The sequence below is a fragment of the Eubalaena glacialis genome, chromosome 1, assembly GCF_028564815.1.
Source record: "Eubalaena glacialis isolate mEubGla1 chromosome 1, mEubGla1.1.hap2.+ XY, whole genome shotgun sequence".
NCBI classification, from domain to species: domain Eukaryota; kingdom Metazoa; phylum Chordata; class Mammalia; order Artiodactyla; family Balaenidae; genus Eubalaena; species Eubalaena glacialis.
This window is the reverse complement of record NC_083716.1, coordinates 127,762,302-127,785,698: the sequence shown is the minus strand read 5'-3', so window position 1 is coordinate 127,785,698 and position 23,397 is coordinate 127,762,302. Positions and strand designations below refer to the sequence as shown.

At 37.6% G+C, this 23,397-nt stretch overlaps 1 protein-coding gene across 1 annotated transcript in view; it reads left to right on the top strand.

The window, feature by feature from the left end:
* The window catches only part of DARS1 (aspartyl-tRNA synthetase 1), a 67,083-nt gene extending 65,773 nt beyond the window's left edge, over positions 1-1,310 (top strand). Inside the window, exon 16 of the mRNA XM_061199516.1 lies at positions 634-1,310. Coding sequence (XP_061055499.1) covers positions 634-725 — 92 coding nt within the window. The 3' untranslated portion in view covers positions 726-1,310. The remainder of the gene's footprint in view (positions 1-633) is intronic.
* Positions 1,311-23,397: the final 22,087 nt, after the last annotated feature.

Sequence of the window (23,397 nt, the reverse complement as noted above, 5' to 3'; positions counted from 1 at the left end):
ATATATCATATTGCACACACAAAGTTTCATTTGCTAGTTTTGCTGTGTTTCTTAGGTGATACTTGTTCTTAATTCTTGTCAGTAATATAGTATTTAAGTCACATGTCAAAATCAGACTCTTCTACATTCAGAACATTTAGTACAATAATGTATTATAGAGTCTTTTATGCTAGGAACCACCATGTTTCATGTGTATTGAATTATAATAAATTTCTGGTAACTTCCGTTAAATCAAATTTCCGTGAACAAGTTTATGACTTTCATCTTACACTGATGGCCTGGACTACATAAGTAAAATATGGTCTCATTTGAAAACATAATAATAGGCTTATAAAATATTTTTTGTTTGTTTAGATCATAAATTTTGGATATTTACATAGATTTTTGTAGTTCACATTTCACAGAATCCATACAGCTTAAGAATATCTCATTTAGTCCTTCCCACATACAGCATCATCTGTTTCTGAATCAGACCCAAAATATTCCATTTTAAACTCAAAATAATAGAAGTCATTTTTTTCCTAACAAGGAAAAGCATTTTGTTGATCAGTGATATTATTTTGGTAGTTTTCAATAGGTAAGACCCTGGGAGATTTTCAGAAAATGAATTAATGATTATTTTGTTTTCTCCAGGGTTGGAACGAGTGACTATGCTGTTTTTGGGCTTGCACAATGTTCGTCAGACCTCAATGTTTCCCCGTGATCCCAAACGACTTACTCCTTAAGGAAACTGTTGCTTTTTATTCTTTCCAGTACCTGCTATTAATCAGGCTGTACCTTAGGTACTTAAAATATGCAATAAAATAAATGTCTTATCCAAAGTGCCACAATTACTTTTGGACTAATTCAGTATAGGTTACTTTAAAAGAGAAGATTTTTATAACTTTGGACATGCTTCAGTAGGAAATGGTTGAACATTTTAATGAAAAATTCATATTGTTATGTTAAACGTTCATATATTGCATTACTACAATAAATGTTAACAGCAATTTTAAACAGATAATATTGTGTAAATTTTCTTTTCTATATTGCAGTGGCTACAATATTAATGTCTTACATTTTCAATATTTGGTCTTATTTTTTTAAATTCTGACATTGAGGTAAGAACAATTTTAGGGGAGTATCTGAGATTTTAATGAATGTATAATTGGCATATCATGGAAAATTAGGCAGAAAATATCAATTCTTAAAAATTGTGCTCAGAAATCATGTAAAGCAGGTGAGAATACTGGTTAGAAAATATACAATATAATATTATATTAAATTGTTAAATAATCTAAACCTGAATTTCAATAAAATTTTAAAGCTAATTATAGTTGTTTCTGTGTAACTTCATGGCAATGTGATTTTATAACTGGTTCTTGGCATTTATAATTTGGGAGAAGAAAAAAAATAGACATCCAGTTTATGTAAATGCTTGAAAGCAAATGAAAACTGATATATGCATAACATGTATTAATCAAGAGGTAAATTCAGATGGGTGTAAGGATACAGTTCTTAAAGCTGAAAGCTTGGGTTGCTTTAATAGTTTATTTCACATAGATTAAAAAATATTGCAGAATTTTCTGTTTTTGTTTTTAACTGGTACTGGCATTTAGTGAATGTCACTAAAATGCACTCCCACTTCCCTCCCAAAATGAAATTTCTGTTTAAGAATTAGTTAGAAACACTTTTCCTCTAGATTTTTAAATATGTTGATGCTAATGTTAATTTTATGGTGAACCACACATAATGGTGAGGAACAAAATAATGTAATGCAGATATTTCCTACAGGAAAAGGAAAAATAATACAGAAAAAAGTAAGAGGGTCAGAAAGGTAGAACATTACCCTTGGATCATATATATCTGCCCATTATTTTTTAAAGTTAATTTATTTCACCATCTAGATTATGAGCTCTTTGAGAGTAGAGACTCAATTTTTATATCTTTCTTTCATAACCTACCAAAGTATCTTGAGTTTGGTAGGCACCCCAGAAGTGTTAAATACATTTAAGCTACACCAAGAATAAAATGAACTATACCTGTTTTTTTCTGTATTGCATAATCCCCAAGCCCCAAAATAGTATAATAATAACAGCCCTAGATCTATTCTTCTCAAGTTCATAGAATTATAGCTTCTTTCAAAATAAATGGTTTATAACGTCTTAGAATGATGTAATCTTTGTATGTAATTTTTTTTTATAAAGTATTTCAAACATGTCAACCAGATTAGAGCATGATAAAAAGGACACCCCTATACTTGCCACCAGGCTTTATCAAATCTTAACATTGTCATATTTGCTTCAGATATTTTATTTTCTTTTTTAGAGAAAAAGTAGTGGATACAGTTAAGGTTTCCCATTTACCCACCCTGATCCTGTTCCTTCCTACCTAGTGATAACTACTATATAAATTCAGTGGGTTTTTTAAAAATTCTTTTCCATGTTTTTATATTTTAACTAAATATTTGTTTCTATAAACATTGTCTAGTATTATTTTGCAGATTTATTTGATATGTGTATTCTGGGATTTTGATGGAGTTATCTTGAATTTATAAATAATTTGAAAAGACTTGGAATTTTCATCTATTCAGTCTACTAATGACTGAACATGGTATATCCCTTCCTTTTTTGGTATTTTTTCTTTAATTGTGATGTTCTTTAATATCTTTCAAAATTACTTTTTAATTGGGAATTCCCAGGCGGTCCAGTGGTTAGGACTCCATGCTCTCACTGCCCAGGGCCCGGATTCGATCCCTGGTCAGGGAACTAACATCCCACAAGCTGCACGGCACAGCCAAAAATAAATTACTTAATTAAATTAAATAAATTACTTTTTAATTTTTCGTTTATGCTAGGAAACCTTACCATTTTTTTTCTTTTGGAAATGGGACCTTTTTTTTCTCTTTCATTTTTAAATTGTTAGGCATAAGAACACTATCGGTTATCAGTTTTTATCTGTTACTTTTTTTATGCAGCAACATTCCTGAACTCTTATTAGTTCTATAGTTTCTATTGAGTGTCTTGTATTTTCAAAGGAGACAACCAGATGCAAGGAAGGATAGCATAGTAGTAAAAAGTATGGATTCTGTGGCTGTACTACTTGGATTAGGGTTAGGGTTAAGGTCCTGATTTTGCTGTTTACTAGCTATGTAACCTTGGGTAACTTGCTTATCCTCAACTTTCCTTATTTTCATAATCCTATCTCATGGGACTACTGTGGGAATTAAAAAGCATGAAACTCTTAGAACAACACCTGGCGCATAGAATAGTCTGGAAAATAAAGAGAGTTTTAACCCTTCCTGTCTAATTCTTGTGTCGTATTTACTTATTGTATTAGTTAAGCCCTTCAGTAGAATGTTGAATAAAAGCAGTGATGTGGGTGTGCTTTTCTTGTTTCTGAATTAATTTTTTTTTTTTTAAGTTGAAGCTGGGATCCATGTTCTTTTATTTATTTTTTTTTTTCTTTGGCTGTGTTGGGTCTTCGTTGCTGCACGTGGGCTTTCTCTAGTTGCAGCGAGCGGGGGCTACTCTTCGTTGCAGTGCATGGTGCCCTTTATCAGGTTAATGAGTTTCTGTTAAGAATGAGTCTTGAATTTGTCAAATACTTTTTCTGTATTTGCTGCAATTTTTTTTCCTTTAGTTTTGAATAGGACAGATGATAGTAATACAAATTCCTGATATTTTTCTGGAATAAATACTACTTGATTATGATGTCTTATTTTGTGTATGTACTACTGAATTCGACTTGCTAATATATACAACAAAATTCATTCACCTTAAGTGTGTAGTTTGATGTATTTTGGTAATTTTATATAGTCAGGTAACCTCCACCTTAATCAAACTACAGAATATTTCCATTGCCCTAGAAAGCTCCACAGTGCATCTTTATAGTTGCCACCTCTGGCAACAAAGATCTTTTCTAGAGTTTCATATAAATGGAACAATATATAGTCTTGTGTTTGACTTCATTCTTTAAGCATGATGTTTTTGAGATTCATCCATGTTGCGTATATTAATAGTGTACTTCTCTTTATTGATCAGTAGTATTCCATAGGATGGATATGCCATAATTTGCTTATCTGTTTACCAGTTGATATACATATAAGTAGCATCCAGTTTTTAATCTGTAGTGAATAATGGTGCTATGAACATTTGCTTGCAAGTCTTTGTGCAGGTCTGTTTTCATTTCTATTAAGTAGATACCTAGGAGTGAAATTTCTGCAAACTATAAGAAGGTATATTTAGCTTTATAAGATACTGCCATACATTTTCCAAAGTAGCTGTAGCATCTTGCATTTCTGCCAGCAGTGAATGAGAGTTTAAGTCCACCAGCCTTGTTTCTCTTTTTCAGGATTATTTTAACTATTCTAAGTCCTGTGCCTTTCCATTTAAATTTTTAAAGGAAGTCTTTTTTTTTTTTTTAACTTTGGGTTTATTTATTTAGTTAATTTATTTATTTATGGCTGTGTTGGGTCTTCGTTTCTGTGTGAGGGCTTTCCCTAGTTGTGGCAAGTGGGGGCCACTCTTCATCACGGTGCGCAGGCCTCATTATCGCGGCCTCTCTTGTTGCGGAGCACAGGCTCCAGACGCGCAGGCTCAGTAATTGTGGCTCACGGGCCTAGTTGCTCCGCAGCATGTGGGATCTTCCCAGACCAGGGCACGAACCCGTGTCCCCTTCATTGGCAGGCAGATTCTCAACCACTGCGCCACCAAGGAAGCCCTAAATTTTTATATCATCAGTTTCTTCAGAAAAGCCTGCTGAGGTTTTGATTTGGATGGCACTGACTCTATAGATCAGTTTGGGGGAAATTGCCATCTTAACAGTATTGACTCTTCCAATCCATGAATATAAAACATCCAATTTTTTTTTAGGTCTTCTTTAATTTCCTTTTGTAATATTCTTTTTTTAGTTTCCAGTGTACTAGTTCTGTGTACTAGTTCATCATACCTCTTTGTAAGTCTAACCATGTGCTTTTGGAAAGAATGTGTATTCTGTCCTTGTTGAGTGTAGTGATAGAGTGTTTATAAAAAGTATTACTGGGTTTTTTGTCTAGTTCTTTCAATTGCTGAAATCAGACATGATTTTGGAATTGTCTTATTTCTCCCTGTAACTCTGTAAATGTTTGATTCATGTATTTTGAAGCTTTGTTATTAGGAATATACACTTATATGATTGTTATGTCTTCCTGATTAAGTGGCCCTTTTATCTAATGAAATGCCACTTTATAACTCCAGTAATGCTCTCTCCTGAAATCTGTGTTATCTGATATTAATATAGCCATTCCCATCTTCCTGTGGTTATTGTTTACATGGTACATCTTTTTCCATAATTTACCTTCAGCCCACCTCTGTCTTTAATGAGTTTCTTATAGACAGCATATAGTTGGATCTTGTTTATCCATTCTAACAATCTACATTTTAATTGGAGAGTTTATCCCAAAAGTTTTAATGTAGTTATTTATATGGTTAGATTTGTATCTACCATTTTTTGTTTCCTCCTTGCCTCTTCTGTTTTTTTTTAATCTATTTTTCCTTTCCTGTCTTTTTTTTAATGACTATTTCAATAGTTTTTAGAATTTCACTTTAGTTTTCCTGTTGGCATTTTAAGTAAACATTTCTATTTTTTTTTTTAGTGACTGCTCTAATAATTATAATATACATTCTTAACATTTACAGTCCACTTAATAGTTGCTAATTTTATATTTAAAGATTTTATATCTATGTTTATATCTGTGTTCTTTTTCATGTTGTTCTCTTTCAGTTTGGATATCTATGGCGTATCAGTCTCTGATTTTTGAAATAGTTTGTTTAAGAGAGAGTTGTTTTTGTTTTGTTTTGTTTTTTGGCCAGGCCACACGGCTTGCGGGATCTTAGTTCCCCCAACCAGGAATCGAACCCGGGCCCCCTGCAGTGGAAGCACAGAGCCCTAACCACTTGACCGCCAGGGAATTCCCAAGAGAGAGTTTTATATTTAATGGGATAATGTTCATAGTATTCTCAAGGTTTTTAAAAAAATTAATCTCATCTTTTTGTGCCTTTTCTCTCTAACTTTTTAAAATTATTATTAGACATTTATCTATTTTTAAAATCTCTTCAGCTGACATTTTGAACTTTTGATTCTATTGATCCTCTCTATTTTTTGTATTTTAGTTCATTAATTTCTGCTCTTGTATCATTTTTCTTCTTTCTGCTTTCTTTAAGTGTTTTTTTTTTACACCATTAAATCCTCTTGTTGCCTACAAACAGTTCGCTGTCAGTACCGTATAGTTGTTTATCCTTTGTAGATAATCTGGCCTCTTTCCCTGGTAGCATCTAAGTTGCCTCTTTATCTTTGATATTCTACTAATTCCTTATGATCCGTTTGACAGTTATTCATCTTGTTCAGTATTCAGTGTGCCTTTTGTCTAGGACCCATATCTGTTTTCAATTATGGAAAATTCTCAGCAAGTCTCTCTTCAAATACTGCTTCTTTACCATTTTCTCCATTTTTTTTTTTTTTTGAAACTCTAAACAGCTAAATTTGGGCCTCTAACCATTCTATTGTCTCATATTTTTCATCTTTGTCTCTAATCTGTGTATGGATGAATTCCTTGGTCCTGTCTTCTGATGTATTTAATTATTCTTCAAATATGCCTTGTCTAAAATTAACCTCATTTGTTGTATTTTTTTATTTCAGTGACTATATTTTTCACGTCTAAAGTTTCTAATTAGTTTTTATCTCATTTATGTCTATTTTTGTTCATACATTCTTTGGTGACAATTATGCCATCATTTGTGTCTTTCAGTTTTTTATTACATTGTACTACAAAATATTTTTGCCTATGTCTAATTTTGTTTTTGTCTCTTCTTGACATGTGTTCACATAGAAGGGGTTATCACATGTAAACTCATTGGACCATCTTGAGGAAGATGACTATAATATGAAAGAAGAAAATAATGCTTAAACAATGAGTAGATGCTATCTCCTAGCACAGTAGTTTTTTTTGTTTTGTTTTTTTTTTAGAAATTCACGTTCTTATTTATTGATTGATTTATTGATTGATTGATTGCTGTGTTGGGTCTTCGTTTCTGTGCGAGGGCTTTCTCTAGTTGTGGCAAGCGGGGACCACTCTTCACCGCGTTGCGTGGGCCTCTCACTATCGCGGCCCCTCCCGTTGCGGAGCACAGGCTCCAGACGCGCAGGCTCAGCAATTGTGGCTCACGGGCCCAGCTGCTCCGTGGCATGTGGGATCTTCCCAGACCAGGGCTCGAACCCGTGTCCCCTGCATTGGCAGGCATATTCTCTGCCACTGCGCCACCAGGGAAGCCCAGCACAGTAGTTTTTGTACTAAGTTGTTACCAGTTGATATTTGCAGTGGCTGAGTGTAGCAGGCTCCACAGGAAGTTCTGTCTAGCTGTTGCATGGAGCACAAAGGGTTCTGCTAGAGTAGAGTCAAATTTGTAATGAGGCTTTTGTCATAGACCCATCTCTTGTATTGCATGACTTCCTGCATTTCAGATTTTTTTCTTTTTCTCTTTAACTTATTTATAGTAACAGTACTTTCTGAAGTCAAACTTTGTTAACTCAAGCTGAAACATGTGTAAGACTTTTAAAAAATATTTTTCCTTTAAGTGACTGTTATATACAGTACGTTACTGTATAGGTGGATCAGATAGGAATATATTTTTCAGCACAGAAGCTCCTGTAAGCTCTGGAAGGTTTGGGGGTTTTTGTTTTCATTTTTTACCAGCTTTATTGAGATATAATTGACATATCTGGAAGTATTTAGACCATTACAGTTGTCTTGCCCATGGGTCAGCCTTCTTTTATAATTAAAATTTTAATTTTAAACTTTTTAATTAATAATTGACTTATAATACTAGATTCAGATGTACAATATACTGACTTGATATTTTTATACATTACAAAATGATCACCAAGATAAGTCTAGTTACCGTCTGTCACCATAGTTATTATAATATTATTGACTATATCCCAATGCTGTACATTTCATCCCCATGACTTACTTTACAACTGGAAGTTTGTACCTCTTAATCTCCCTCACCTGTTTCACTCATCTCCCCACCCTCTCCCCTCTGTCAACCACCAGTTTGTTCTCTCTATCTGAGTCTGTTTCTGTTTTGTTTGTTCATTTGTTTTGCTTTTTAGATTCCACATATAAGTGAAATATGGTATTTGTCTTTCTCTCTTTCACTTATTTCACTTAGCATAATATCTTCTAGGTACTCATCACAAAGGGCAAGATTTTATTCCTTTTTCTGGCTGAGTAATATTCCATTTTGTATATATACCAAATCCTCTTTATCCATTCATCTACTGATGGATGCAGGTTGCTTCCGTATCTTCCTTATTACAAATAATGCTGCAGTGAACAAAGAGGTGCATATATCTCTTCAAATTGGTGTTTTTATTTTCTTTGGAAAAATACTCAAGAGTAGAATTGCTGGATCATGTGGTAGTTCTATTTTTAATTTTTTGAGGAACCTCCATACTTTCCATAGTGGCTATATTAGTTTACATTCCTACCAACAGTACACAAGGGTTCCCTTTCCTCCACATCCTCGCCAACACTTGTTATTTGTTGTCTTTTTAATAGTAGTCATCTGACAGGTATGAGGTGATAGCTCATTGTGGTTTCGATTTGTATTTCCCTGATGATTAGCAATGTTGAGCATCTTTCCATGTGTCTGTTGGCCATCTGTATATCTTTCTTAGAAAAATATCTATTCAGATCCTCTGCCTATGTTTTAATTGGGTTTGTTTTTTTGATATTGAGTTGTATGAGTTCTTTGTATATTTTGGACATTAACTCCTTATCAGATAAATTGTTTGCAAATATCTTCTCCCATTCAGTAGATGGCATTTCCATTTTGTTAATAGTTTCCTATTCTGTGCAACGCTTTTTAGTTTGATGTACTCCCATTTGTCTTTCTTTCCCTTGCCTGAGGAGACATATCACAAAAATATAGCTAAGGTCAATGTAAAAGAGCAGACTGCCTATGTTTTCTTCTAGGAGTTATGGATTCAGGTCTTGCATTTAAGTCTTTAATCCATTTTGAGTTTATTTTTGCATATGGTGTGAGAAAGCTTGAAATCTCATCAAGCATCTTTTCCGACCACAATGCTATGAGATTAGAAATCAGTTACAGGAAAAAAACTGTAAAAAACACAAATACATGGAGGCTAAGCAGTGCACTGCTAAGTAACCAAGAGATAACTGAAGAAATCAAAGAGGAAATAAAAAAATACATAGAAACAAGTGACAATGAAATTATGATGACCCAAAATCTATGGGACACAGCAAAAGCAGTTCTAAGAGAGAAGTTTATAGCAATTCAGTCTCACCTCAAGAAACAAGAAAAATCTCAAACAATCTAACCTTACACCTAAAGCAACTAGAGAAAGAAGAACAAAGAAAACCCAAAGTTAGTAGAAGGAAAGAAATCATAAATATCAGAGCAGAAATAAATGAAAAAGAAATGAAAGAAACAATAGCAAAGATCAATAAAACTAAAAGTTGGTTCTTTGAGAACATAAAATTGATAAACCTTTAGCCAGACTCATCAAGAAAAAAAGGGAAAGAACTCAAATCAATACAATTAGAAATGAAAAAGGAGAAATTACAACTGACACCAGAATTACAGAGGATGATAAGAGACTACTACAAGCAACTATATGCCAATAAAATGGACAACCTGGAAGAAATGAACAAATTCTTGGAAAGGTACAACCTTCCAAGACTGAACCAGGAAGGAAATAGAAAATGTAAACAAATCAATCACAAGTAATGAAATTGAAACTGTAATTAAAAACCTTCCAACAAACAAAAGTCCAGGACCAGATGGCTTCACAGGTGAATTCTATCAAACATTTACGAAGAGCTAACACCTATCCTTCTCAAACTCTTCCAAAAAATTGCAGAGGAAGGAACACTCCCAAACTCTCTCTACAAGACCACCATCACCCTGATACCAAAACCTGGCAAAGATATCACACAAAAAAGAAAATTACAGCCCAATATCACTGATGAACATAGATGCAAAAATCCTCAATAAAATACTAGCAAACAGTACCCAACAGCACATTAAAAGGATCACACACCATGATCAAGTGGGATTTACCCCAGGGATGCAAGGATTCTTCAATATATGCAAATCAATCAATGTGATACACCATATTAACAAGATGAAGAATAAACCACATGATCACCTCAATAGAGGCAGAAAAAGCTTTTGAAAAAATTCAACACCCATTTATGATTTAAAAACTCTCCAGACAGTGGGCATAGAGGGAAACTACCTCAACATAATAAAGGCCATATACGACAGACCCACAGCAAATATCATTCTCAGTAGTGAAAAACTGAAAGCATTTCCTCTAAGATCAGGAACAAGACAAGGATGTCCACTCTTGCCACTCTTATTCAACATAGTTTTGGAAGTCCTAGCCACGGCAATCAGAGAAGAAAAAGAAATAAAAGGAATACAAATAGGAAAAGAAGAAGTAAAACTGTCACTGTTTGCAGATGACATGATACTATACATAGAGAATCCTAAAGATGCCACCAGAAAACTACTGGAGCTAATCAATGAATTTGGTAAACTTGCAGGATACAAAATTAATGCACAGAAATCTCTTGCATTTCTATACACTAACAACGAAAGAACAGAAAGAGAAATTAAGGAAACAATCCCAATTACCATTCCAACAAAATGAATAAAATACCTAGGAATAAACCTACCTAAGGAGGCAAAAGACCTGTACTCAGAAAACTATAAGATACTGATCAAAGAAATCAAAGATGACACAAACAGATGGAGAGATATACCATGTTTTTGGACTGGAAGAATCAATATTGTGAAAATGACTATACTACCCAAAGCAATCTACAGATTCAATGCAATCCCTATCAAATTACCAATGGCATTTTTCACAGAATTAGAACAAAAAATTCACAATTTGTATGGAAACACAAAAGACCCCGAATAGCAAAGCAATCTTGAGAAAGAAAAATGGAGCTGGAGGAATCAGGCTCCCTGACTTCAGATTATACTACAAAGCTACAGTAATCAAGACAGTATAGTACGGGCACAAAGACAGAAATATAGATCAATGGTACAGGATAGAAAGCGCAGAGATAAACCCATGCACCTATGGTCACCTAATCTATGACAAAGGAGGCAAGAATATACAATGGAGAAAAGACAGCTTCTTCGATAAATGGTACTGGAAAAACTGGACAGCAACATGTAAAAGAATGAAATTAGAACACTCCCTAACCTCATTCACAGAAATAAACTCAAAATGGATGAAAGACCTAAATGTAAGACCAGACACTATAAAACTCTTAGAGGAAAACATAGGAAGAACACTCTTTGGCATAAATCACAGCAAGTTCTTTTTTGATCCACCTCCTAGAGTAATGGAAATAAAAACAAAAATAAACAAATGTGACCTAATTAAACTTAAAAACTTCTGCACAGCAAAGGAAACCATAAACAAGAGGAAAAGACAACCCTCAGAATGAGAGAAAATATTTGCAAATGAAGCAACTGACAAAGGATTAATCTCCAAAATATACAAATATCTCATGTAGCTCAATATCAAAAAGCCAACCACCCAATCAAAAAATGGGCAGAAGACCTAAGTAGACATTTTTCCAAAGAAGACATACAGATGGCCAAGAGGCACATGAAAAGATGCTCAACATCACTAATTATTAGCAAATGCAAATCAAAACTACAATGAGGTATCACCTCACACTGGTCAGAGTGACCATCACCAAAAAATCTACAAACAATAAATGCTGGAGATGGTGTGGAGAAAAGGGAACCCTCTTGCACTGTTGGTGGGAATGTAAATTGATACAGCCACTATGGAGAACAGTATGGAAGTTCCTTAAAAAACTAAAAATAGAACTACCATATGACCCAGCAATCCCACTACTGGGCATATACCCTGAGAAAACCATAATTCAAAAAGGCACATGTACCCCAATTTTCATTGCAGCACTATTTGCCATAGCCAGGTAATGGAAACAACCTAAATGTCCATCAACAGATGAATGGATAAAGAAGGTGTGGTACATATATACAATGGAACATTACTCAGCCGTAAAAAGGAACGAAATTGGGTCATTTGTAGAGACGTGGATGGACCTAGAGACTGTCATACAGAGTGAAGTAAGTCAGAAAGAGAAAAACAAATATTGTGTATTAACATATACATGTGGAATCTAGAAAAATGGTAGAGATGAACCTATTTGCAAAGCAGAAATAGAGACAGACATAGAGAACAAACATATGGACACCAAGGGGGGAAAGAGGGGTGAGATGAATTGGGAGATTGGGATTGACATAGATACACTACTATGTATAAAATAGATAACTAATGAGAATCTGCTGTATAGCACAGGGAACTCTACTCAATGCTCTGTGGTGAACTAAATAGGAAGGAAATCCAAAAAAGAAGGGATATATGTATACATATAGCTGATTCACTACATTGTACAGCAGAAACTAATACAACATTGTAAAGCAACTATACCCCAATAAAAAATAGTAATAATAATAAACATTGATCTATCAGGAATTTCCTGGTGGTCCAGTGGTTAGGACTCTACTCTTCCACTGCAGGGGTCACGGGTTCAATCCCTGGTCAGGGAACTAAGATCCAGCATGCTGTGTGGTTTGGCCAATAAATAGATAGATAGATAGATAGATAGATAGATAGATAGATAGATAGATAGATAGATAGATGTTTCGGCCAATAAATAAATAAATAAATAGGTAGATACATAAATAAATAAATAAATAAATAAATAAATAAATAAATAAATAAATAAATAAATAAATAAATATTGATCTAGCCAATTGACTATACTGCAGGGTATTCAACCCAAAGAAATCTATATTTTCTTACTATCAAGACCACATGGATTTGCACTTAATTTTTCTCTAAAATTCCTGTTACTCTTCATTCCTGCTGCTTCTTCAACTGGATTTTTTAAACAATTTGGTGTAGCAATGTGGAGTCAAAAAATGGCCGGACAATAATTCTGAGTCTCAGATCTCCTCATCTGAACAGTGGAGTTAATGCCTACCTTGCAGAATTGTGAGGATTAAATGAGACACATAGGTAAAAGGTCTTTTACAGGTCCAAGATATAAATTGTATTCACTAAACAGGTATTGTTGTTAATGCTAAGGGCAGGCACCTGGTCTTAACCTTTTTGTAGCCCCATATTCAGAGCTTGGTTCTTTGGGACACTAGTCCACCATCCTCTCCGTCTGCTGGCTTTCCAAATAAAATCGCTATTCCTTGCTAGAACAACTTGTCTCTCGATTTATTGGCCTGTCATGCAGTGAGCAGTGCAAGCTTAGACTCAGCTCCCAGGTCAGCCAGGAGGCTTGCTGCTCATAGCCAGCCAGCCCTGGTTGGGGAACTTTGGGGGTAAGGTGCTAGCAGCTGCCAGGACCACTTGTCCTGAGGATCTTTCCTTCAAAATTCCCCAAAGTGACACCAGTTGCCCCAGTGTTTAGCAGTTGGAGCAAGGAATAGACCAACAGGCTCATTACAGTATGGTCTGCCTATCCAATTGAAGTAGCCTTACATCCTTTCCAACCCAGAGACCAAGTCCTCCTTAAAACCAGGAGAGAACAAGGGCCTGAACTTCAGCTGACTGCAAGAGGGACACATAATGTTACTTACCATGCACTCATCTGTCACGTTAGCTGGGCTCACAGGAAACATCCTGACCAGGCTCGCCTGTGAATGGCTGCAGGAAGGAAGAAATTAGCACATCCCCTCCAGGACTTTACCACCTCCCCTTTTAGTATAAGAGAAGCCTGAATTCTAACTCAGGGAAGATGGTTCTTTGGGACACTAGTCCACCATCTTCTCAGTCTGCTGAGAAGACCTTCCAAATAAAGTCACTATTCCTTGCCCTACCCCTGCCCCCCAAAATGACATGTGCCTGATATTAGTTATAAATTGGCTGGTTAATTTTGACAGTTCAGGGAAGAAGATGTTAATAATTAACCCAGGATAAAGAGGAGTTTTACACAGGAGTTTTACCTTTATATTCACCTCTGACAGTGTATTTTGTTCATTTAAATGTGAAAATGTATATATATATATTTAGTTAAAACACCAAAGTGTGACCCAAAGGCCTTCTTTAAAAATAAGCCATCTATGACAGGGAGCAAGAAAATGGGGACCTTACTCCTATAACCACAAGGAAGTGATTTCTTCCAAAAACCTGGGGAAGCTTCAAGGTAGATGCCTCTCCAAGGGTTTTCAGAGAAGAGGCCAGCTTGGTTGGTATCTTGATTTCAGCCTTATGAGACCCTAAGCAGAGCATCCATCCAAGCCCCCCAGATTTATGATCTACAGAATGGTGAGCTAATGAGTGGATGCTGTTTTAAGTCCCTAAATTTGTCATAATTTGTTATGTAATAGAAGAAAACTAATACACTAGCTGACTTGGATTCAAATCTTAGCTTTGTCCTTTCTTCAATTTGTGATTGTGGACAAGTTACTTTATCTCTTTGTTTTCCCATCTGTAAATGGAGATAATAATGCACAGCCCAGAAAGTTGGTGGGAGGACTGGATTAGCTGCACTCGTGCTGGCACCTAGAAGCTGACATCTGCTGCTTGTGAGGAAGAATCAGAATAGCCGAAAGAGTCCCCTAAACCGGCCACCAGGTGGTGCCACCAAACAGGAGCAGCTGAGTTTTCATTCTGAACCCCAAGCTGGACTAGGAAAGGGAAGCAGTGGAGGGGACAATGGGAGTGAGGCTGGCTGGCTCTTTATACCTATGACTGTTTACAACTCAGGTGTACAGAATCAAGAGAATTACAAAGGTAAACTGCAGAGAGATGCTATGCAATATGTGCAGAAGTTGTAAAATGTAATGATTTACTTAAAACCTATGTCATTCCAAATGTATTTGAGGTAGTTTACAAAATAAAACCATATATCAAAATAATAATAAGTGAGAAAATTGGTGAAAAGAAAAGAAAGGAAAACCGGGGATATACAAACTGTGTGGTATTAAGATCTTTTACCCATGCTAGGGATGGTTTTTGACCTTCCCAGTAATCACTGAAAACAAGGACACAAGGACAGTATACAAATCACAGAGAAATTTGCTCAGAAAAAGCAGAGACCTGGGAGAGAGTCCTCATGTGGATCCTTACAAACCAGGCACCACATCATATTGGGAAAGATTTCTTGGAAAATACACCACAGACATTTATAGTTCCTTCTTGATGTTTTTTTGTGTGTGTGTCTTTTGCATATTTTAAATTCAAATTTTAGTATTTTTCTTCATGATTTTTATGGGTTTCTTACACGATAAGAATAGCATTTTGTCATATTTGCTGTCTATCATATTGCAACAAAAACACTGAAGAGTTAATATCACAAATGTATTTATTTAATTTTGTTTACATTTTGACAGGAGTTTTAAATTTTTATGTAGTCTAATATATAGATATATATTTTCTTATATATATGTGTGTGTAAGGAATATGTATACATATGTACATTTATATTATACAATCTCCTATTACTTTATAGCTAGAATGCATTTTTCCATCTAGAGACCAGTTACATTGCCTTTATTTTCTTCCAGTTTGTAATGGCTTAATTTTAAAAATTTCTGTTGCCTAAAGACTACTGAATTTCAAAACGCATCTGAGGTTCAGGCCAGCATTCATAAGAACTGGAATGGGTAGTATTCCTTAAGCAAATAAAAGGAAACCTTTTCTAAGAAAAAAAATTTTTAATAAAAAATAAATTTAAAAAAATTAAAACAAGCCATATAGCTAAGAGTGGTAGCCACCAGTTTGCGAAGTCTTGCCATTTTTTTTATATACTCTCTTCAAATCATTGTTTGTACCTTGCTTAATTAAAATAAGCCAGACTCTTAATTGCTGCCCGGAAAGTTGGACTAGTGGCTGCCGCTGTTTTTCATAGATTAAGATGTCATTATGTCCCTAGAGCAAGTAAATGCTCTGTCTACTTTCAATGTAGTCTTTAGGGAACTCTTTTTCCAGATAACTTTTTAAAACCTTATCACTTAAAAATGTTCAACTTCCCTGGCAATCAAATTGAAACACCAGTGAGATATCAAACTGGCAGTGATGATAAGACACGCTTATTGTTTGCACCAGGATGGGGAATTGGGAACTTTGAGGCATTGTTGGTGGAGTGTAAACTGGCCCTCAGCCTGCCTTTCCGGAAGGCAGTTCAGCCGTATGTATCAAAATGTGAATGTGCACTGCCTTTGACCCTGTAAACCTTCACTCTTAGAATTTATCCTAAGAGTACAGGTACTCAAAAAAAATGTTATAAGAATATTTACTGCAGCATTGTTTATACCAGTGGGAAGAAAATTGTTATCAACCTAAATTTCCATTAATAGGTCATTAAATAATGTTTTATCCATATTATAGAATGTTAATCAGTCATTGAAAAGCACAATACAGGCAGTCCTTGCTTTGCATAGTTGTGCAGGACCCTAAAAATGACCATACAAACCCAAACTGTGCAAAGCAATGTCAAAAATCAAAGGGGGAAAATATGATTGTTCTGTGACCTTAAAAATTTGTCAAGTGTTAAAAATTCTCTTAGTGTTAGTTACAAGTGTATAGGGAAATTAAAAAATAGTAAAATTAATATTTACTTAATTGTACATTGTAATTTAAAATATTAGAAACATCAAGAATTAAAATTTTAGTCCTTTGTAAAAAAAATTTATTAAGAGTAATTTGGACAGTGTTTCCCTTCTTCTTGTTTAGTATGGAGTGGCCATCTCTCCTATGTTTTGGTGAATTGTCATACTACTTCTTAAATTCAGATAAGCTTCTGACACTTTACCCTTTGTACTTTCAATGTCATGAAATATCTCCAAGAGTTGTTTTACTGTGAAGTTTTTTGCTGTTGTCACTTCATCTGAAATATCTTCATCCTCGCCATCATAGCCACTTTCTTTGTTTATGTCAAGAAGTTCATCTAGCTGCATATCGGAGTTTCTCAAATGCTGGCAGTGTCAACACTCCCATGTTCTTATTTCCTCTATAAAGCCATTTATGTTTGATTCAAATTTTACTCTGTTTCTTTGCTACACTTTTATTTTTGTTGGACAATTCCCACTTTCAATTATCTATTTTTGTGAAATATCACATGGGTTCATCAGTAGGAGACAACATAACTACCGTGCTTTGCTCTCTGTATGAACTGAATAACATGTGCAGTGATCAGTCACTGACAAACTTTGAAAGAAGTGACATGATTGGTCACAGATCATGACAAACATCTGTTATTTACGGAGTGATATGTGGACTAAATTGCTAGTAATCATGTTTGTATTTTAAGGTAACTGAAATTTGAACCATGTTGTTAGGGGACTGGTGTGATTTAACAAGACGGTTGAAACTGAAAATCGTACTTATCAGAACCATGCAAAGCTAGGACTACATATATATGTGTATTCATTGTCATTGAAAACTCTTCTTGTGAGCTGGACATTATTTGCCCCTTCTCCTCTCTGCTGTGTGCCCAGGGAAGCCAACGTCTATGGACTACATCAACCAGGTAACCTTCCCAATGTCTTCTAATTGGGTTTGGTCATTGGAAGGCACCAACAGGAGATCAGGTGGAGGGAGAAGAGAAAGATCAGGATATTTATTTTCCTTCTCTGCTGGGCCACATTTTGGCCTTGGCTGTTCTCCTCTCCTGAAGGCTACAGCTTCCATGGAGCAGAAGGTCACAGCTTCCTCCCTACGACCACAGCTTCTTCTCAGGTCCCATTGCTGCTTCCTCTCTTTGCCCCTTCAGGCCTAAAGGGGGTAATAGCTTCCTACGGTTGCTGGCTCTCGGGTGCTTCACTATCCCTTCCTGGTTTCCTTTAAAGCTTCCCAAACCTTTGTTTATGGCCTCTTCACAAAACTCTCTTCAAGCATACTCCTGCTGAGTGTGCCATGTTTCCCACCAGGACCCTAACCTAGATACCACATCACACTGTTTATGGAAAACTGTATGTACATATCCAAATATGTATATGCACTCCGAGAGAGGTCTGAAAGGATATAAACACAACATTGTTTTTAGCCCTTTGCCTTTTTCCTATCTGCTTTTAAAAATAAGTGGATTACATGTATTAATGGATTATTTGAGCTTCAAAATAGTTATTCATTTCTCTAATTTAGTCAAATCTTTATACAAGTTTCCAAATTAACCACTCTACTTTTTTAACATACTCAGCCAGACATATCTTTGTATGAGTGTTCTTTAAAGCTGTTCTAACAAAGAAGAGCTGATCATGCAGCAATTCATATGAAGAAATTGCTGAACAGAGACAAGTTTTAGGAATTAAATGAGATTAGTTGTCAGTTTTCTTAAATAGCGTAACTCAGAACATGCTTTATGCCCTTACAGACTCCTGCACCTGGGCTGTGACTGGATCTAATTTGGGATAGCTAACATGTTCCAATTTGCAGGAAAACCGTAGACATGCACACATAGCTTTATTGCTGCTCTGACTGGTTATTAGCCACAGCCTCCATATATCCAACTTAATATTTCCTTCAGAACCAGACGTAATTGAATTTTCCACCTGTGAGAAGCATTAAAATGCTAATTCCAAAGTTCTTTTGTTTTCTTATTACTGTCACTCGAATATTTATTTATTTATTTATTTATTTATTTTTTATTTATGGCTGTGTTGGGTCTTCGTTTCTGTGTGAGGGGTTTCTCTAGTTGTGGCAAGCGGGGGTCACTCTTCATCACGGTGCACGGGCCTCTCACTATCGCGGCCTCTCTTGTTGCGGAGCACAGGCTCGAGACGCGCAAGCTCAGTAATTGTGTCTCACGGGCTTAGCGGCTCTGCGGCATGTGGGCTCTTCCCAGACCAGGGCTCGAACCCGTGTCCCCTGCATTGGCAAGCAGATTCTCAACCACTGCGCCACCAGGGAAGCCCCCACTCGAATATTTAAAAAGGCAAAGCAGACATTCTGGGGTTAAACATATACACAAAATGGATTTTGAAAATGCCTGTGTGACTTTATCATTCGAAATGCTGAAGGTTCTGTGTGTTTGGGTCTTTTTTTAATTTTTATTTTAGGTGATGAGAAAGTAAAACATTTCTTGAATGTTTTTAAAGAAACCTATCATAGGGACTTCTCTGGTGGTCCAGTGGTTAAGAATCCGCCTGCCAGTGCAGGGGACACAGGTTCGATCCCTGATCCGGGAAGATCCCACATGCCATGGAGCAACTAAGCCCGTGAGCCACAGCTACTGAGCCCACGTGCCACAACTACTGAAGCCCACGCGCCTAGAGCCCACGCTCCACAACAAGAGAAGCCACCACAATGAGAAGCCCGCGCACCGCAACGGAGAGTAGCCCCCGCTCACCACAACTAGAGAAAGTCCACGTGCAGCAATGAAGACCCAGTGCAGCAAAAAAAAAAAAAAAAAAAGAGAAAGAAAGAAACCTATCATAGAAGAGCATCCTAAAAGAAGATCTGTTCCCTGGAATTGCTTCCCTTTGCCCTGACAGTTCACACAGCAGTACTTGCAGAATGCACCGTGCTGGTCTTATGATTGTGGATTAAAGAGATATTTCCTCCATAACATTTTTATGTTTGCCCCACTTTTTATAAGACATTCAAAAAGTGTAATAATAACAATAATATCCTAATTTATTTTTACTTTCTAAGTCTAGTATACATGGAACTAATAACTGTTGAACAGAATACTTCACACTTCGCTCTGACCTATCTATATGGAATGCTATCAGGTTTGAGTGGTGCCTAGAACAGGAGAGGGCTCTTAAGCAGGTCCAGGCTGTGGTTCAAGTAGAACCTGCGGTTGTAATAGTATCAGTGGTGAGAAAAGGTACCATGTGGAGTTTATAGGAGGCCTGAATAGGAGAATCACAACATAGACCCGTTAGCTTTTGAAGCAAGGCTATGCCACCTTCAGCAGAGAACTATACACCATTCAGTAAACAGCCCCTGGCTTGCTACAGGGCCCTGGTGGAGATAGAGCATGTGACTCTAGGACATCAAGTGATCATGCAGCCGGACCTTCCCATTATGTGTTCTATCAGATCCACCAAATTATAAGGGTCAAGGCAATCCATCATAAGATAGTGGTTGGTATGTCTGAGACTGGGCATGAATAGAAAAGGGCCCAAGTAAGCCAGATAGGCAGGACTCCCAGAGTCCCTTGTCATCACCACTGTTGCTTCAGTGCTTCTCCTTGCTGAAACTTATGGCCGTGTATGGGGGACAAGGAGACTTCCTTAAGACCCGCTGGCAGAGGAGGAAAGGGGCCATGTTTGGCTCATGGCTGGGCTGACTCGGCAAGTAGCTGCTGCTGCTGCACTACTACCACTCAAGGGTGGCCTTGAAAGGCTTGAAACCCGCCCAATACACTGCCTCTGGCTGTCTATTTTGTATGGAAAGAGAAGTGGTCCAATGTAAGACCATATATAACCTTTCTGGGCATCAGCGAATGGCTAGGCTGATTAGTCAGAGGCCAGGAAAAAGATTGGAAATTTGACAATAAGGAGGCTTATAGAAAAAGCACATGGATAGATCTATGGGCATAGGCACAAAATGTAAAGATCTTAGTAACACATGTTAGTACCCACCAGAGAATATCCACCACACAAGAGGCACTAGTAGACAGAATGTCTTGGCCAGTTGATGTCAGCCAGCCTCTGTTGTCAGCCATTGCAAGCCTGGCACAATAGCCTCGTGAAAGAGTAGCCAGGTGGCAGAGAGAGGCTTTGAGCCCAGCATTTGTTTCCACTCACCAAGGCTGATCTAATTACTCCCACTGCTAAATGTCCTTTAGGCCAGCACAGAAATCAATGCTGAGCCACAGTATGGCACCATATCTTGAGGAAACCAACCTTTTACTTTTAGCAAGTTGAATACATTTGGACCTTTCCACCCTGGAAAGAACAGCAATTCACCTTAAGTTGACTCAATGCATACATCAGGTCATGCGTTTTCCTTTCCTGCCCACATGGCATCTAGTAGCAGTCCAGGGGCTTACCAAGTTTGATCCACCAACATGGAATCCCACACTAAAACTCCGACTAAGAGTCCCACTTTATAACAAAGCATTAGGCACTATACCATGGGATCTACTGATTGAGGAGTCTGGCTTCTGGTTAAAAATCTATGGGTGATTTTTCAGACCCAGTTACAAAAGCTTTACCTGACAGAGAAAGCTGCCCTCCCTGCACCAGCGTTGGTGCACAGTGAATGCATTGCCATCTCTGAAGGGAGATGCAGTCAAGGACACGGACCCCTTTGGCTGGTCATACTCCACATATTTACATACCTAGCCCAGGCACCTTCATTCCTAAGTCTCTTTATCTGAGGCCTTGGGCAGAAGTCTTCTTTAGGCGGCTTTGCTGAGACCTCCTAATAGAAGATGGGTTGGGGGGGAAGTGGCAGGCTGGGGGGAAGGAGGGTGGACCTTGAAGATGCCTTTTCCCATTCCAACTCAGTACCCAGGACTTTTTCCCTCCGAGCCCTTCCCTCTGACCCCACCCTCCACCTCAGGATCCTAAAACCATCATAGCCTTTTGTTCAAGGCTCCCTCAACAATGAGATGACCCCCACATCTGCATGGATCCACCACTCATCATTCCATGGGGGAAAAGGAACAGAGGAGTTTGCTTTCTCTGGGTTTAGCCTCTTGCTTACACCATTGCAATAAGCGCTTAAAAGTTTAGCTCTTTCATTTTTGGCTTATTTCATTAATCAGCTACTCAGACACTTGACAGTTTAGCTCTTTCCCAACTCAGCTGAGCTCCTGACACTGATCTATTACATACTGCACGCCCCCAGAAGCTTCAAGTCTTACAGAAGGATAGAGGGACCTTTTGAATGCTCGACCAAGGTGCCAGTGTGGAGATATTGTACAAGGAAGGGGTACCACCTCCAGCACATGTTATACACCTTAAGTCAACAACCACTGCAAGATGCACGGTGCCCATTAGGTAGAATACAAGGGTCCGGGATACAAGAGGTGTAAGGAGTGGCCCTGTTCACCATCTCTTCCAGTGGTCCACTTGGGAAATTCATGCCCTCTTCCCCACAGAATGAGACTGTGTGGATCTAGAGGTCCTGGATTCCAGAGAGTTAGCACTTCCACCAGGAGACACAATAGAGCCCCATAAACTAGAAACTGTAACTGCTGTTTAGCCATTTCAGGTTCCTCATGCCAGAAAGCAGGAGACAAGGAAGAGACACAATATTGGCAGGATTATTTGATCTGATTGGCAGGAAGAAGAAGGGCAGCTGGGACAGAAGAAAATGTTTGACATCAGATAATCCAGTAGGGCTTCTCCTCATACATCTGCTAACCAGTTTTAGCCATGACCTGAGAAAGGTATGGTGACCAAAAGCTTAGGCCCCTCAAGTACAAAGTTCTCTGTCACTGCACCAGGTAAGCCACCTACAGCAAAGGTACTGGCTGAGAGTGAGGGGAATCAAGAATGAGTGGTAGAGGAGGAGTCATGATGAGTATCAGTTGTAGCCTCAAGATCAGCTTCAGCTGCAAGGGCTGTCTTTCATCCTACTAACCTTCCTCTTGTAAGTTTCTCCAGGAAAAGAGCCAACCAGGATCCTGGAGATGCTGTTCCCAGATGCAGAGTTACTTACCATACGAAGCAAGTGGATCTGAGAGGTGCAAGCGTGGGCTGTAGTGGATGCTGTGATGTGCCACCCAGACACCCTCTTCAGGACCTCATTCACCACCAGCCACAGGAGTGCCGGCTGTTGAAAACTCACAGCCATATCCCTTTCTAGGAATTGCCCTTGACCGAAGGAAGGTGCTCCACTTAAAGTTACACTTCCTCCCCAAGGGCAGCCTGCATCCAATGACTGCTTGATGCTGGGGTCAAAGGCCCAGTCCCCTACCTCGATATGGGACAACTCTGAGGGGCCATCTGACCTCCAGGGCTATCTGTGGGATCAGCTGAGGTCTCTGTTGCAACTGCATCGCAGTTCAATTTCTCCCTCTACCCGGTTGTGCTTTCCCTAACTCCACTAGGTATTGATCCCAAGAGCACTCCCCCATAAATCTCCTGCACAGAAATCTCTGTCTCAGAATCCATTTCTGAGGACGAAGACAACAAGGAAGATGTAGTCTCAGAGTTTCACCCTCTGTGTGAAATGCAACAGTAGAGCATACCCTTGTATAAGCCACAATGGAACAATCAAAGAAATCCAGATTTAGTGCAATCCATTGAACTGTATTTATTGAAAGCTGGTGAGGTGCCCCAGGAAATCGTTAGAATACATGTAAAAACTAAATGTGGTCTCATTTTTTCTTTTTAAATTGGCAAGGAGGGAAAAAATGGCAATGGTACTTCCACAATGCTG